At 37.4% G+C, this 13095-nt stretch overlaps 1 protein-coding gene across 5 annotated transcripts in view; it reads left to right on the top strand.

Annotated features, from left to right (window-relative positions):
- Window positions 1-47: 47 nt before the first annotated feature.
- The window catches only part of PSIP1 (PC4 and SRSF1 interacting protein 1), a 40345-nt gene continuing 27297 nt past the window's right edge, over window positions 48-13095 (top strand). For all 5 annotated transcript variants that reach the window (XM_077765049.1, XM_077765050.1, XM_077765052.1 and 2 more), the window contains exons 1-2: window positions 48-268; window positions 3317-3393. In XM_077765049.1, the coding sequence (XP_077621175.1) occupies window positions 197-268; window positions 3317-3393 (149 nt within the window). In that variant the 5' untranslated portion in view covers window positions 48-196. The remainder of the gene's footprint in view (window positions 269-3316; window positions 3394-13095) is intronic.

The following is a 13095-nucleotide window of genomic DNA, read 5'->3' as shown; positions in this document are numbered from 1 at the left end:
CTCCCTTCGGGTTTCAGAGCATTAACCGCCCTCCGTGCTCTCCCTCGCAGGCGCGTCGGGACGCCTGGAGGCATCTTCCCCCCACCTCCCGCCGCCCCGGGAGCCTGGGCTCCCGTCCGCCCTCCCGCATCCCCTTGCTGTGCGCACCGCCGCGCCTCCTCCCAGGGCCTCAGACCCCCGGCCTCGCCCCCGAAACATGACTCGCGATTTCAAACCTGGAGACCTCATCTTCGCCAAGATGAAAGGTTACCCTCATTGGCCAGCTCGAGTAAGTGATTTTTTAGCCTTCGCATCTGTGCGGGGCTACCTTCCTCAGGGGCCTACTTCCTACCCTTCCTCTTAATTTTCTTCTCGTGTCCTTTCTCCCCCTCGCTTTCCTTGGGGCTCATTTGCAACCTTTCGTTTTAGCTTTTTGCCCGGGAATCGCCCCTGGAATTGCAAAAATCCAGGTGTTTCTACTTAAGCATTTCCCTATGGTTTGTTTTTGACAGACTTTGGCAGGTTTTCTTAATAGGAAATACTTAAACGTGATGACTGTTAATGTTCCATTGTAGGTGAAAATAATCAAGTGTGGATTTTTTTTCTACGTTTACAGATTAATGAAACATGGAGGTTTTTAAAATTTTGAGTCAAATGGAGAGAATGAGTGGAGTTTATGCAGCCTCTTAGATGTCAGATGTGATTAAATTGGATTCACCGGGTTTTTAAAATGTTTTGTAGTCGATGAGGCCTCTGGATTTGCTTGTTTATTACCGAGATGGAGGGCTGGATATTCTTGAAAATTTTACAATAAGATGTAAATTTATTTTCACATTTTTATTTGTGAAGTTTGCCTCATGACCTTGAAAAAGTTGTTTTCGCTCTTTGTTTCCCACAGGCAAAAGAGCGATGTACTCAGATTCCTAGGTTCTCATCTAGTGGTACAGAGAGGTAATTAAGTAAGGCCTAGGGTTTTTTGGTGACATTTAAGAATTGAGATTGATATCTAAGCGCCGTTTTCGGAAAAAGAGGTCTTTTTTGTTAGCTGATGGACAGTAGGACTCGGGTTGTAAGACCGTGATAGAACTAAAAGAGTGTTGAGATCCATTAGAATGCCTAAGATCCTTTTTAGATATAAACTTGATATTCTAAAGTTGTAATATCCACTAACTCGCTCTTCTTTGAGGAGTGTATTTCCTAAAGACATTTAAATCCTGTGGTTTTAATTATGTCAGCTGGGAGAAAACATACCCATTGGTTGTAGAGAATCCTGTAGTGTGTTTGCTGACTGCTGTCCAAGTGTAAAATGTTCACTGTTTTCTTTTTTTTTTTCCCCATCCAGTTCTTGTTTACAGGTTCCCTTCCTAAACCTGGAAAGATTTTACCCCCTAGTCTTTCAAGTCTACTTTTTCATTGAATCTTACCTTGAAATTCTTACCTATGTATTTGATGCTCTAATGGATTTCCTTTGTGATAAGATTTTAACTCTTAATGTGCATGCTTTGACTTCCAATTGAGGGCAGTAGGCAAACATTGAATTTCTTCATGTCCCCCACAGTCCTTAGTATGTAATCGTGTTCTTATAAAACACTGTTAAATGTTCGAATAGAGCAGAGGGAAACTGGGAAGACTTAAGGCCCCTCCAAGGTACTTTCTTTTCGTAGCTTTTATATCCTAATATATTTTGAGGTGTTATAAAAATCTGAGATTATAGGATATATCTGTATTCACATTTCGATCCTACAGTGCAGTTAAAAGCCAGCTGAAAATGTTTAAAAAGTTACCTACTTTGATTGAATTGGTGCTGCTAAAAGCAAAATAAAGTAGCCTTCGGAGGGCGAGAGTATTTTCCTTCTTTGTGTAATACATTCTGTGTTCAACAAGTTCATTTGGATTGGAATGGAAAAATTTTGTCTCTTTTCTCCTTTGTTTCTTAGAAGCAGCTTAATTTGGTTTGATATTGTCTGTGTCCAAAATTTATATTCATTTTTCTGTCTTCTCCAACCTTAAATTATGTCTTTAGAGAGATTAGAGTATATACTTAAGGTCTCATCCGTGACGGTGACACTTGTTCCTATTTTGATCTTAATATTTTCTATCTCCATATTCAAAACTTCCGTACTTTTTAAGTTTTGCATGTTCTTGTAATCCTGTGTCAGTAATAATTGTTTTTGTAGTCAACTTAAAAAAGTTGCCTAACATGTAGGTATGACACATTTAAAACTGTTTGCCAGCAGAAAGAACATATGAATTGGGTTAACAGAAAATATCCCTTATTGTAAGGGCTCTCAGGATTTTCATAATTCTTGGAGCCTTCTCAAAAAGTTGAAATGACTAGTACAGTGATGGTATAGATGAGGAAATTAAAGTCTAAGAGTGTTAGGTGACAGAGTCTGTTGATTGCTGAAACCTCAGACTGCCAGTCTAATCACCCTCAGGGTCTTTTTTCAACATGGTAGTGCATACAGAGCAGAGTAGGTCCTCAGGTGGTCTGTTCTTCTCTTAACAAAGCTGATTTTTTTAAATGTCTTTCCACTTATGAACGTTATGACAAAAATGTTATGAAGTCTAAGTAATGACAAAATAGAAAGCTTAAATTTTGGCTTGATAGTACTGCCTGATGGCTTTACCTCTGAGGTCTGCTTTCCCTTGATTGATAAGAGAAAGTAACAAGTATTACTGCTGTGTTAGACATACAGCACTTTAATACTTTTTTCCTTAGTTAAAAAAGACTGAAAGAGAAATGAAAAAGGAACAGAACTTCCTGTGAATCAGCCGTGTAGGTGTAAGATCTTTCCAGAGTATATATTTCAAACTTTTCGAAAGACTGGTTGGAACTTTCATTAATGTCTGCTTTTACATTATTCCAGTATTTGCATAGCCTTCTTGCAGAAACATCATTTAGGGTTTTTGAACAGGTTCAGACTCCTTTATCTGAAATGCTTAGGGTCAGATATGTTTTAAAATTCAGAATTTTAGGATTCTAAAAAGGTAATAATGGTACATATGGCATATGTTTTGCTCCCAGTAGGGTCTTCCAGAATGACACATTGTAATCTAATGGAGTATCTTTGCAGGGAAGCATCAGTAGAAACAGTAGGTGCATAAAAGAAATGAAACTGCCTCCGTGTCAGTCTGGGTTTTGCTACCAAATGAGTTCTGAAAATTATTTTGGGTTTTCGAGCTTTTTGGGTTTCAGAACTGGGATGGGGATTGTGACCTGTAGAACTGGTCTACTTTTATCAGATCCTTTTTGAATGGCTTGTTCTCACTTTATTCTGGTGTGTTGAGGTGTGTATGATTTAAAAGATTTTAATTTTTCTGATCTTTCTTTTAGGTAGATGAAGTTCCTGATGGAGCTGTAAAACCACCCACAAACAAACTACCCATTTTCTTTTTTGGAACTCATGAGACGTAAGTCCTGTTAGCTCTAAAGGCAAATCAGAGTTAATTTAGTAGGGTCATTGAGCGTAAAATGAAAAACAAGTAGAGATTACTTAAAAGAGAAAGTAGTAGAGTAATAATAGGAAACGTTAAAATCATCTTTGAACTTTGGAAAAAAATTCCCTTTTAAACTTTATTTTTAGGGCAGAAAAATTAGTGCTGCAGGTTTAACTGGTATTGGAATAGATATTTCCATGATAAAAGGGGGAGATATGTATGGATCTTTTCAGCAGCCAGAAGGTTGATAGACAACAGTATGTAAGGAAAGTTTTAACAGAGCATTTGGTATTGATATTTAGTACAGTAAATGCTTTTCATAAGGACAGCCTGACACCCTATTTAAGCTTTGTGATCCTGGCCACGTAAATGGTTTATAATGGGAAAAGCAGGAAGAAAGCTGGGAAGTTCTCAGTGTCTATTTATGTGGTCCTGAGCGCCACTGTGACTGCTCTGCTGCCCCTGGTGGATCCATGGCCAGAGGGTAGAGCAAATTAAGTTTTCAAAAATTGCAACTGAATATTCTTGAACTGTTACTTTAGGTGCGCAAGACTACTGCAGGGTCTGTTTTGTTAATTTTGCTGATTTTGCTCTTGAAGTCTAACATTTGCAGTAATTTTGGGAAAGTAGGCTTGTTTACCTTGGACCCGGAGAAACATAGTTGTTGATTCTGATTAGGACTATACATTCCTAACAGTGTCTGCAGTGGCAACATTTGATTTAATGTTGCTTAGCCACCATATGGACTTTCCCATAATTTCTTTTTAAAGCTTTACGGAGGTGAAATTTATGCCCCGAAGTTTCACTTGTTTAAAGTATATAATTAAGTGGATTTTAATACATTCCTTTTCATTCCCATTAGCAGTTATTCTCCATTCCCTCCTTCTGAGAATTAGACAACTACTAATTTACTGTTTGTAGATTTGCCAGTTCTGGATATTTCACATCAACGGTATCCTACAATGCCACATAATTTTTTTTTAAATACAGCTTTGAGTCAAGAATTGGGTTGGCCTTCAGAATAATTTTGAGTTGGGTTTAGGGTGTATCCCATATCTAAAAACTTAGTTTTGTAAGAAATGATGAATTTCTGATTCAGTAGGGTAATCTATCATTTAAAAAGCTTCTATAAATTTAATAGGAAAATGTATCTTTTGATGAAAAATTTGTGTGCTGCATGTTGGAGTGGCCATTCCCTAAGCCTGCTGCTAGGTTAGGCGGCACCAGTGTCACATGGGGATTTTAGCACACAGTTCTTGGACCCCACCTCGTAATTACTGAACCAGAAGCTGGGGTGTGGGACCCAGCAATCTGCTTTAACAAGCCTTCCAGATGATTCTGATGCATGTGAAGTTTGGAAACACTAGTAATGCGAGTAGGCATTCCTTAGGATTTTCCAGTTTTATAAGTTTAGAATTCTTTAAATGTGATTTTTTTTCCTGAAATGGGACAGATTTTATATACTTCTATGTCCTTATAGCTTCATAGAACACAGTTTCTTTTATGTTCAGTTTAGAGGAATGACTGTACCTTCTTCCCCAGCATTTAAAAATGAAGATATTTATGTTGTAAATATTGGTAAATTTTAAAACAAACAATATCAACCAAACTTTGACTAAACATTGTTTGGTTAATAACAAAATAGTGGTATTGAGCGATTAATGAAGACTGAATCATTAATCAAGAAGTTAGAATACACAAGGATTTAGAGGAGGGGCACCTGGTTGGCTCAGTCTGTTAAGCGTCTGACTTCAGCCCAGGTCATGATCTCTCTCACCGTTCTCTTGAGTTCAAGCCTTGCATCGGGTTCTGTGCTGACAGCTCAGAGCCTGGAGCCTGCTTCACATTCTGTGTCTCCCTCTCTCTGCCCCTCCCCAGATGGCACTTTGTCTTTCCCTCCCTCCTTCTGCCTCCCACTCCCTCTCTCTCTCAAAAATAAATATTAAAAAAGGCTCAGGTCATGATTTCACATTTTGTGGTTTCGAGCCCCCCATGTCAGGCTCTGTGCTGACAGCTCAGAGCCTGGAGCCTGTTTCAGATTCTGTGTCTCCCTCTTTCTCTGCCCCTCCCCCACTTGTACTCTGTCTCTACCTCTCAAAAAATATTAAAAAAAAAATCAAGACGCACTGTAATGTTTTGTGCCTTCATGTTCTCATAAGTATACCCTTTATCTTTGAAAAGGCAGCATTGTTAGATCTCTTTTGGTCTAGTGACTTTTTTTTTTGTATTTAAGGTTAATTTTTAGAAACTAGGTTTCTGATGATTTGCCTTGCCCCACCCCCACATTGGAGTGTGGTTATTTGAGCTTTTCAGTCTGGATTTTGCATAAATGAGAGTTTATTCTAACAGCCTGTAGTTAGGGATTTGGGAAAGGAAGAACACAGGAGAAGAAATGGCCATTTGGAGAACTACTTCTTCATAACTGATTTATAGGTAAGATTAAAAAAAATTTTTTTTAATGTTTTATTTATTTCTGAGAGAGAGAGAGGCAGCATGAGCAGGGGAGGGTCAGAGAGAGAGGGAGACACAGAATCTGAAACAGGCTCCAGGCTCTGAGCTACCTGTCAGCACAGAGCCCGACGGGGCTTGAACCCATGAACCGTGAGATCATGACCTGAGCCGAAGTCGTACGCTCAACCGACTGAACCACTCAAGCACCCCTATAGATAAGATTTCTTAAAAGATATTTTAAAAGATTTAAACGATATTTGGTGATGAATTTAGTGCAGAATCCTTTTGTAGCTTCATTCATTTTTGCTCTGACCTAGAAACATTTTCTTAGCATTTTATGACATTCACAGTAAATTCATCCAGCAATCAAGTTTTGAATATTAGACAACAATAAGCCCTTATGTATACCAACTGTGGCCATCTGCTAGGTATCTTAAAACATATTCAAGACAGATTCTTAGTAAATGAGACTGACACAGACCCAGTGCTTTTGCTGGAGCCCAGTCTTGGTGTTATCTTTGATGAGGTAGTCTGGTCGTTCCGCTTCCCCTCCACATGTAGCCAGCTAGCAACTCGTGGTCTTTTCCTTTAAGGCACATGCTGATCTCTCCATTCTTGTCTATCCCCTCTGCAGCTTAGTAATCCATAGTGTCCTAATGCTATCTTGGTCTGTTTGTACTCTTCATGTCCAAGTCCAATGTTGTCATTTCCCTGTTCAAAAATCGCCAGTGGCTTCCTTACTAACATTACCAACAAACAGAACTCCAAGTGCTATCTTTAAGTGCTATTCATAAGAACTTCTATGAATTAGCCTGTATTTACCTCTCCAGCCTCCTCACGATTTTCCACTGTTAACATAAATCTTTCTCTTGTCTCAGATCCTTGCTTATTTTTTCTTTATTGGGAAGCACCTTCAGATTTTCATTCACTTATATCTTAACTCAAATCCTCTTTTTTAAGTTTATATTATTCCTTGCTATGATGATTGAAATTTTTTTTTTCTTTTTTCCTTCACCTACAAGTGAGGAGTTTGGGGAGCAGGGACTATCTTGTTTATCATCATTTAAGTGCTGGTGCATAGTAGCTGTTAAATAAATATTTGTTGATATTGAAAGTGTACCCTTTAGATAAAATCATTTGTTGATTATGAATTCGCTGTCCATTAACCAACATTTATATAGTGCTTAAGACAACTAGATCAGAAGGCTGTCTGAATTCTGACTGCCATTTACCTTCTACATGACCTTGGGCAGGTTACCTAGCCTTGTGTCTTTTTGTTCGTTATTTGTAAAATGGGCATAATATATTTTACCTCAGTATTTTGGGTTCCAAATGAGATATTACATGAAAAGTGCTTAGAACAGCTCTTTGCATGTGTTAAACAAATGTCAGCTATTAAAGATAATGTTGCATATTATTTTTTGAAGATGCGTTAAATTGTTTGAAATGCAGTTTGAGGTTTGCTGACTGATCGCTATTGCTTACAGAAGAAACACACTTACAGGTCTATCTCTCAAGTCTAGAAAATTTAAGTGAAGATGGTATTTTTGTTGAGTGTGTCTCCTTACTGATCTTAATACAAAGAGGTTGGATGCTCAATTCTAGGAACTTCAAAAAATACCTATCACAGGCTGTTCCAGAACGTGCCAGATACGCAGTTTCAGGAGTGAAGGTGAATGGGGAGGGGACTAGTTAGTGTTGTGTATAACCTGTCCACTGGAAAGGAGTAAAGGAATGCAGTCGGGGCGCCTGGGTGGCTCAGTCGGTTAAGCATCCGACTTTGACTCAGGTCATGATCTCGCGGTCTGTGGGTTCGAGCCCCGCATCGGGCTCTGTGCTGGCAGCCTGGAGCCTGCTTCAGATTCTGTGTCTCCCTCTCTCTCTGCCCCTCCCCACTCATGCTCGCTCTCTGTCTCTCAAAAATAAACACTTAAAAAAAAAAAAAAGAAAAAAAAAGAAATGCAGTCCTAGGTTAGGATTGTATGTTCTTCTATGCTTGTTCTCATATGCAACCTCTGTAGTCTCGCTGTAACTGTGTGTGTCAGTATGGGACTTGCATAGATTCTTACAAGCCTTGTACCAAGAAAGAGGAGAGGAACTGTTTATTCATCTCTAGACCAGCAGGTTCATGGCACATAATAAATATATATTCAGTTGTCTCTTGAGTCATTTGCTATTATAAAGAAGGCATGCTGTTATAAAACTAGTTATAAAACAGTACATGTCATGTTTTGTGATTTAATAATGAGAAATGAAGCAGCAACTGAGAGCTGGTGTTTTAAGAGATAAGACTTTCTATTACTTGGCAACAATTAAATGAGTTTTGAGTTTTGTATTTTCAGTTCTGATTAGCTTTTCCATTTTTTATGTGCAACTTCTGGTTTGCTTTAAAGGTAGAGAGCTCCAGGTGTGTGATAATTGAGCTTTGATAACCTATAATCAACAAAATGTGTTGATCCACTGTTACTGGTAAGGCTTCCAGTTAACGGTAGTTACGTTTGGGGGAGTCAAAGTTACTTGAGGATTTCTGGCTGATTGTATGGGGGGTCAGCACCCCAAAACCCCCCATGTTCTTCAAGGGCAGCTGTTAATGATTTCCTATTTTTAGGACATTTTACATTAGCCTTGATTCTTAATGGGCTATGACTTTGGTATTTAAAGTCCAGAGTTCACGTATATAGGGGTATAGTGTCTGTATTTTAGTAGATGTTTCAAAGTCTGTATTATAGTAGATAAAGGAAACTCTGGAACACTGTTAAGGAATACTATACAAAGTTGAGGCTTTACTGTTTAATAGCTAGATGACCTTACTTGAATGAGTTAATCCTCTGACCCTCAATTCTCTAATCTTTAAAATGAAGATTTTGGCGATGCCTGTGTTTCCTTTCATCCCTGGAATTTGGTGGGTAACTTTGAATTAATGTATATCTTTTCATTGGTAAAACTAAAACACACACACACACACACACCACCTAGAGTTTTCTAAAAAGGAATCAACTCATTTTTACTCCAGTTTTTTAGAAATGACCCTAAAACGTGTTCATGTTTTGATGTATTTTCTTTGAGATTTGTAAGTCATATTAATTTTAAAATTTTTTATCTTTTTTTGTATGTCATTTTAAAGTGGAAAGCTTTGAAGAATGAATCAGAGCCATAGCCACATCCAGTTATGCCCTCGGGGACTAGCGATGTCTGTCTAAAAACTAATCTGGGGGCACCTGGATGACTCAGTCAGTTAAGCGTCTGACTCTGGCTTAGGTCATGAGCTCGCAGTCCATGAATTTGAACCCCACATCTGGCTGTATGCTTACAGCTCAAAGCCTGGGCCCTGCCTCGAGGTCTGTCCCCTCTCTTTCTGCCCCTCCCTTGCTTGTCCTCTCTCTCAAAAATAAACATAAAAAAATAAAATAAAAATTTATCTGGACCCTCTTCATCAAACCTGTGGGATCGCATCCCCACAGAGAAAGAAGTGCGTGCTTCTGTGCATGTGTGTGGTGCTTCTGCTTTTATTTATTTTTTTTAAATTAAACTAGCAGACCTATAATAATGTATACCTTTTGATTTGATACATTTATATATTGCAATATGATAACCACTGATTTGATACATTTCTGTATTGCAGTATGATTACCACTATAGCAGTAGCTAAAACCTCCAGCATGTTCCATGATTATCATTCCTTATCTATGATGAGAATGTCAGAGGATTCTTTTTTCTGCCTCCATGGTTTTTTAAGTCTCGTTAAGAGTTTCCTTAGTCTTGAGTATATTCGATGACCCAGCAGTACTTCTGAGGATATATTACGAAGATAGATGCAAAGATTGAGAAATATTATATTTATTGTGGCTGTGTTATTTTATAGTAGAAAATTTGTTGCAGAAAATAGTCCAACAATAGACAAGTCAATTTTGAGATAGCCATTCAGTGAAATAGTAGGTAGCTGTTAGTAATTATTGCCATGAAGAAATGTTCATTTTAATTTGGAAAAGTATGGAAGACTATGTAGCATATATATCAAAATTAATATTTATATGTATATATTCAGCTAAAAAGCAGGCTGAACCAGTGACTGTTGGTAGTTGGTAAAATTTGGATCATTTTTGTTTGGTAGGATGTGGTATTCACTGAAGAATATTTTAACAGCTTTATTGAGATATAATTCCTATCTCTTCATCCACTGAAAGTGTACAATGCAACACATCTTAGTATATCCAGAGAGAAGTGCAGCCATTAGCACAATTTTAAGACATTTTTACATGCCATAAAGAAACCTTGTACTCATTAGCAAATACTTCCATTTCTCCCCAATTCTACCTGTTTTCCTGTAGGCAGTCCCTAACCTATTTGCCTGTTCTGAGCATTTCATATAAATGGAACTGAACAGCATGTGGTCTTTATTGACCTTTTTCATATAGCATGTTTTCTTTTTTTAACTTTTTTTAATGTTTTTATTTCTGAGAGAGAGAGAGACAGTGACAGTGTGAGCAGGGGAGGGTCAGAGAGAGAGGGAGATACAGAATCTGAAACAGGCCCCAGGCTCTGAGCTAGCTGTCAGCACAGAGCCCGATGCAGAGCTCGAACCCACAAACCGCGAGATTCTGAGCCGAAGTTGGACGCTTAACCGACTGAGCCACCCAGGCACTCCTCATATAGCATGTTTTCAAGGTTTATCTGTATTGTAGCATGTGATAGTGTTTCATTACTTTTTATTGTCAAATATTCTATTGTATTAATCTGTCATTTTAATTATCTATTCATCAGTGCATAGACATTTGGATTGTTTTACTTTTGGCTATTATGAATAATGCCAAATTTTGTGTATATCAGTTTTTGCATGGACACGTTTTTTTTACTTCTTTGGGAGTGGAATTCCTGGGTCAAATGATAACTTCTGTTTAATCCTTTCAGGAATTGGCCAGACCATTGTCAAGTCAGCCATGCATCATTTAAACATTCCTACCAGCAATATATGAGGATTTTAATTTCTCCATATCTTTGCCAAAATGTGTTATCTTTTGTATTCAACCTATCCTAGTGGGTGTGAAGATAGTATCTTGTGGTTTTTATTTACATTTTACTGATGACTAATGATTTGAGCATCTTTTCATGTGTAAATATTCTAAGCTTCTGTGCATAACATAAATTATTTAGATTTATGAAGTTTTTCTAATTTAGACAGGCATAGTTAACTTAAATTTGGTATATTGGTTACAGATGCAAATTGAAGTGTGACTTATATAGTTGACTGTTGGACCACATGGGGGTTAGAGGCACTGACCATGCCATTGAAAACCTACAAATAACTGACTCCCCAAAAACTTGACTGCTAATAGTCTTATCAGTAATTTAGTCAGTTATCAAGTATTTTGTATGTTATGTGTACTATATGCTATTCCTACGATAAAGTAAGCTAGAGAAAAGAAAACGTAGTTTAAATTTTAAGAAAAAAATACATTTAACAATGCAGTAAAAAAAAAAAAAAACACCAAAAAAACCAAAACCCCTCCCTATCGTAAGTGTGCCTGCACAGTTCAAGCCCATTTTGTTCAAGGGTCAACTGTAATGTGAACATCATGAATAGTAAAATAATAGAAAGTAGAGCTTGGAATCTGAGTCTGAAGGAGGATCAGGGGAGAATATTTTAAAAACCTATTCAGCAAAAGTAAGAATAACAGTTACCCAAGGATAATCAAAAAGTGTGTGCAAACAAGGTGGTGTGAATAAGACCCAAGTATAAATTATTACATTATATGTGTAGGTAGAATTCTCTTAGGACTTTTAGATTGGATTGATAAATAATCTAGCTGTGTCTTATTTTGTGAGAAAAGGCTCAAACAAGACATGACCAAATAACCATACAATGTCACAGAGAGCAAGAATGGTAGTATATATGCTGTCTAATAAAAAAATAGAATGTTAAAGTCAGCATGCGGAGGAGAGAAGCATACAGGCCCAATGGGCATGAATTTTGGCTGCCATGATTTAGATAACACCAGTCCCCCAGCAACATTGTTCAAATTTCACATACCCTGGAATATTAACTGTAATTGCATAAACTACAAAAGTTGCTATCTTTTCAGTCCACAAGTGTAAATGTAATATCAGATGCATAACACATCACTTTTTTCAAAGGCTCTTGGTGATTGGTCACTGTGCATCTGTTTTTCAATTCACGTAGATGGCACAATGTTTAGTGGTGGTGTTGCCTCTTTGTCTTTCAGTGATATGCTCGCCCAGATTACATTTAAAGAACCAGATAGGGAATTGGCCAGCATAGCTGAAAGTGCAGGCAGCAGAGAAACAAATTAATAACAGTAGAAGTGAAATTTGAATTGAATGCAAATGGAGTTACAGAATAAATCGCTAACCTTCGAATGTAGACATGCTCCATTTGGAGAGACTGGATATGCAGCCAGAGGAACCTAGTGAAGGCAAGCTTATCAACATAAATGAGGAAAGTGGTGGTAATAAAAAGGAGGAAGATGTCTCAGAGGAAATGATGCCAACAAAAAACATTAAAGATATTTCACAACATTGAAAGTGCAAAGGATAAAATGTTGGAAGCTGATCAGACTTAGAAAGGAGTATGACAGTTCGCCAAGGCATAGAAAATATGCTCACTCCATACATAAGTTCTATGATCAGAAGAAGGCAGGAACCATTCAAATTATTTTAGCTCAGTTGTTTTAACAGAAAAAAAAACTCAGTCTCCGTGTTTTCTGATGTTTTAGAGTGTAAGTATTTTTAGTATATTTTTTCATGTCTTTTCACTGTCAGTAATAGAGTGGTTAATGTTTTGACAATTTTTAAAAGTTAATGGAACAATCATAATTTTTACCACTGCATGGTCATTTTTTTAGTCTTATGTTATCATGCAAAGTGAAGTCTGCCTGTTTTGAGAAAAGAAAAATAATCCACGTAAATTTAACTGTCACACCATCATGGTAGAATCAGTCTTCTCTTTTGAATCGCTTTTAGGTTTAGAGTCCTGTCTTAAAATACCCCATGTTTGAAGTTTTAAAACATTTTTCAATAATTTTATTGACTGTTTAATGTCCTTACCACTTTTGGAAGTTCCCTGATGCCAACTTTGAGTCCATTGGGCGTTTTGAACCATAAGGGATGATGCTGACTTTGTATATTGCTGCTTAATATCCAGCTTTTTCAGTTTTCTTTCCATCTTCTGATTCTCTGATGGTATTGTGTTTTTTGTTGTCTTTGGCT

This window comes from Crocuta crocuta, unplaced genomic scaffold (genome assembly GCF_008692635.1).
Source record: "Crocuta crocuta isolate KB4526 unplaced genomic scaffold, BGI_CrCroc_1.0 scaffold687, whole genome shotgun sequence".
NCBI classification, from domain to species: Eukaryota; Metazoa; Chordata; class Mammalia; order Carnivora; family Hyaenidae; genus Crocuta; species Crocuta crocuta.
Note: the sequence above shows the minus strand (reverse complement) of the source record. Positions and strands in the feature narration are given on the sequence as shown.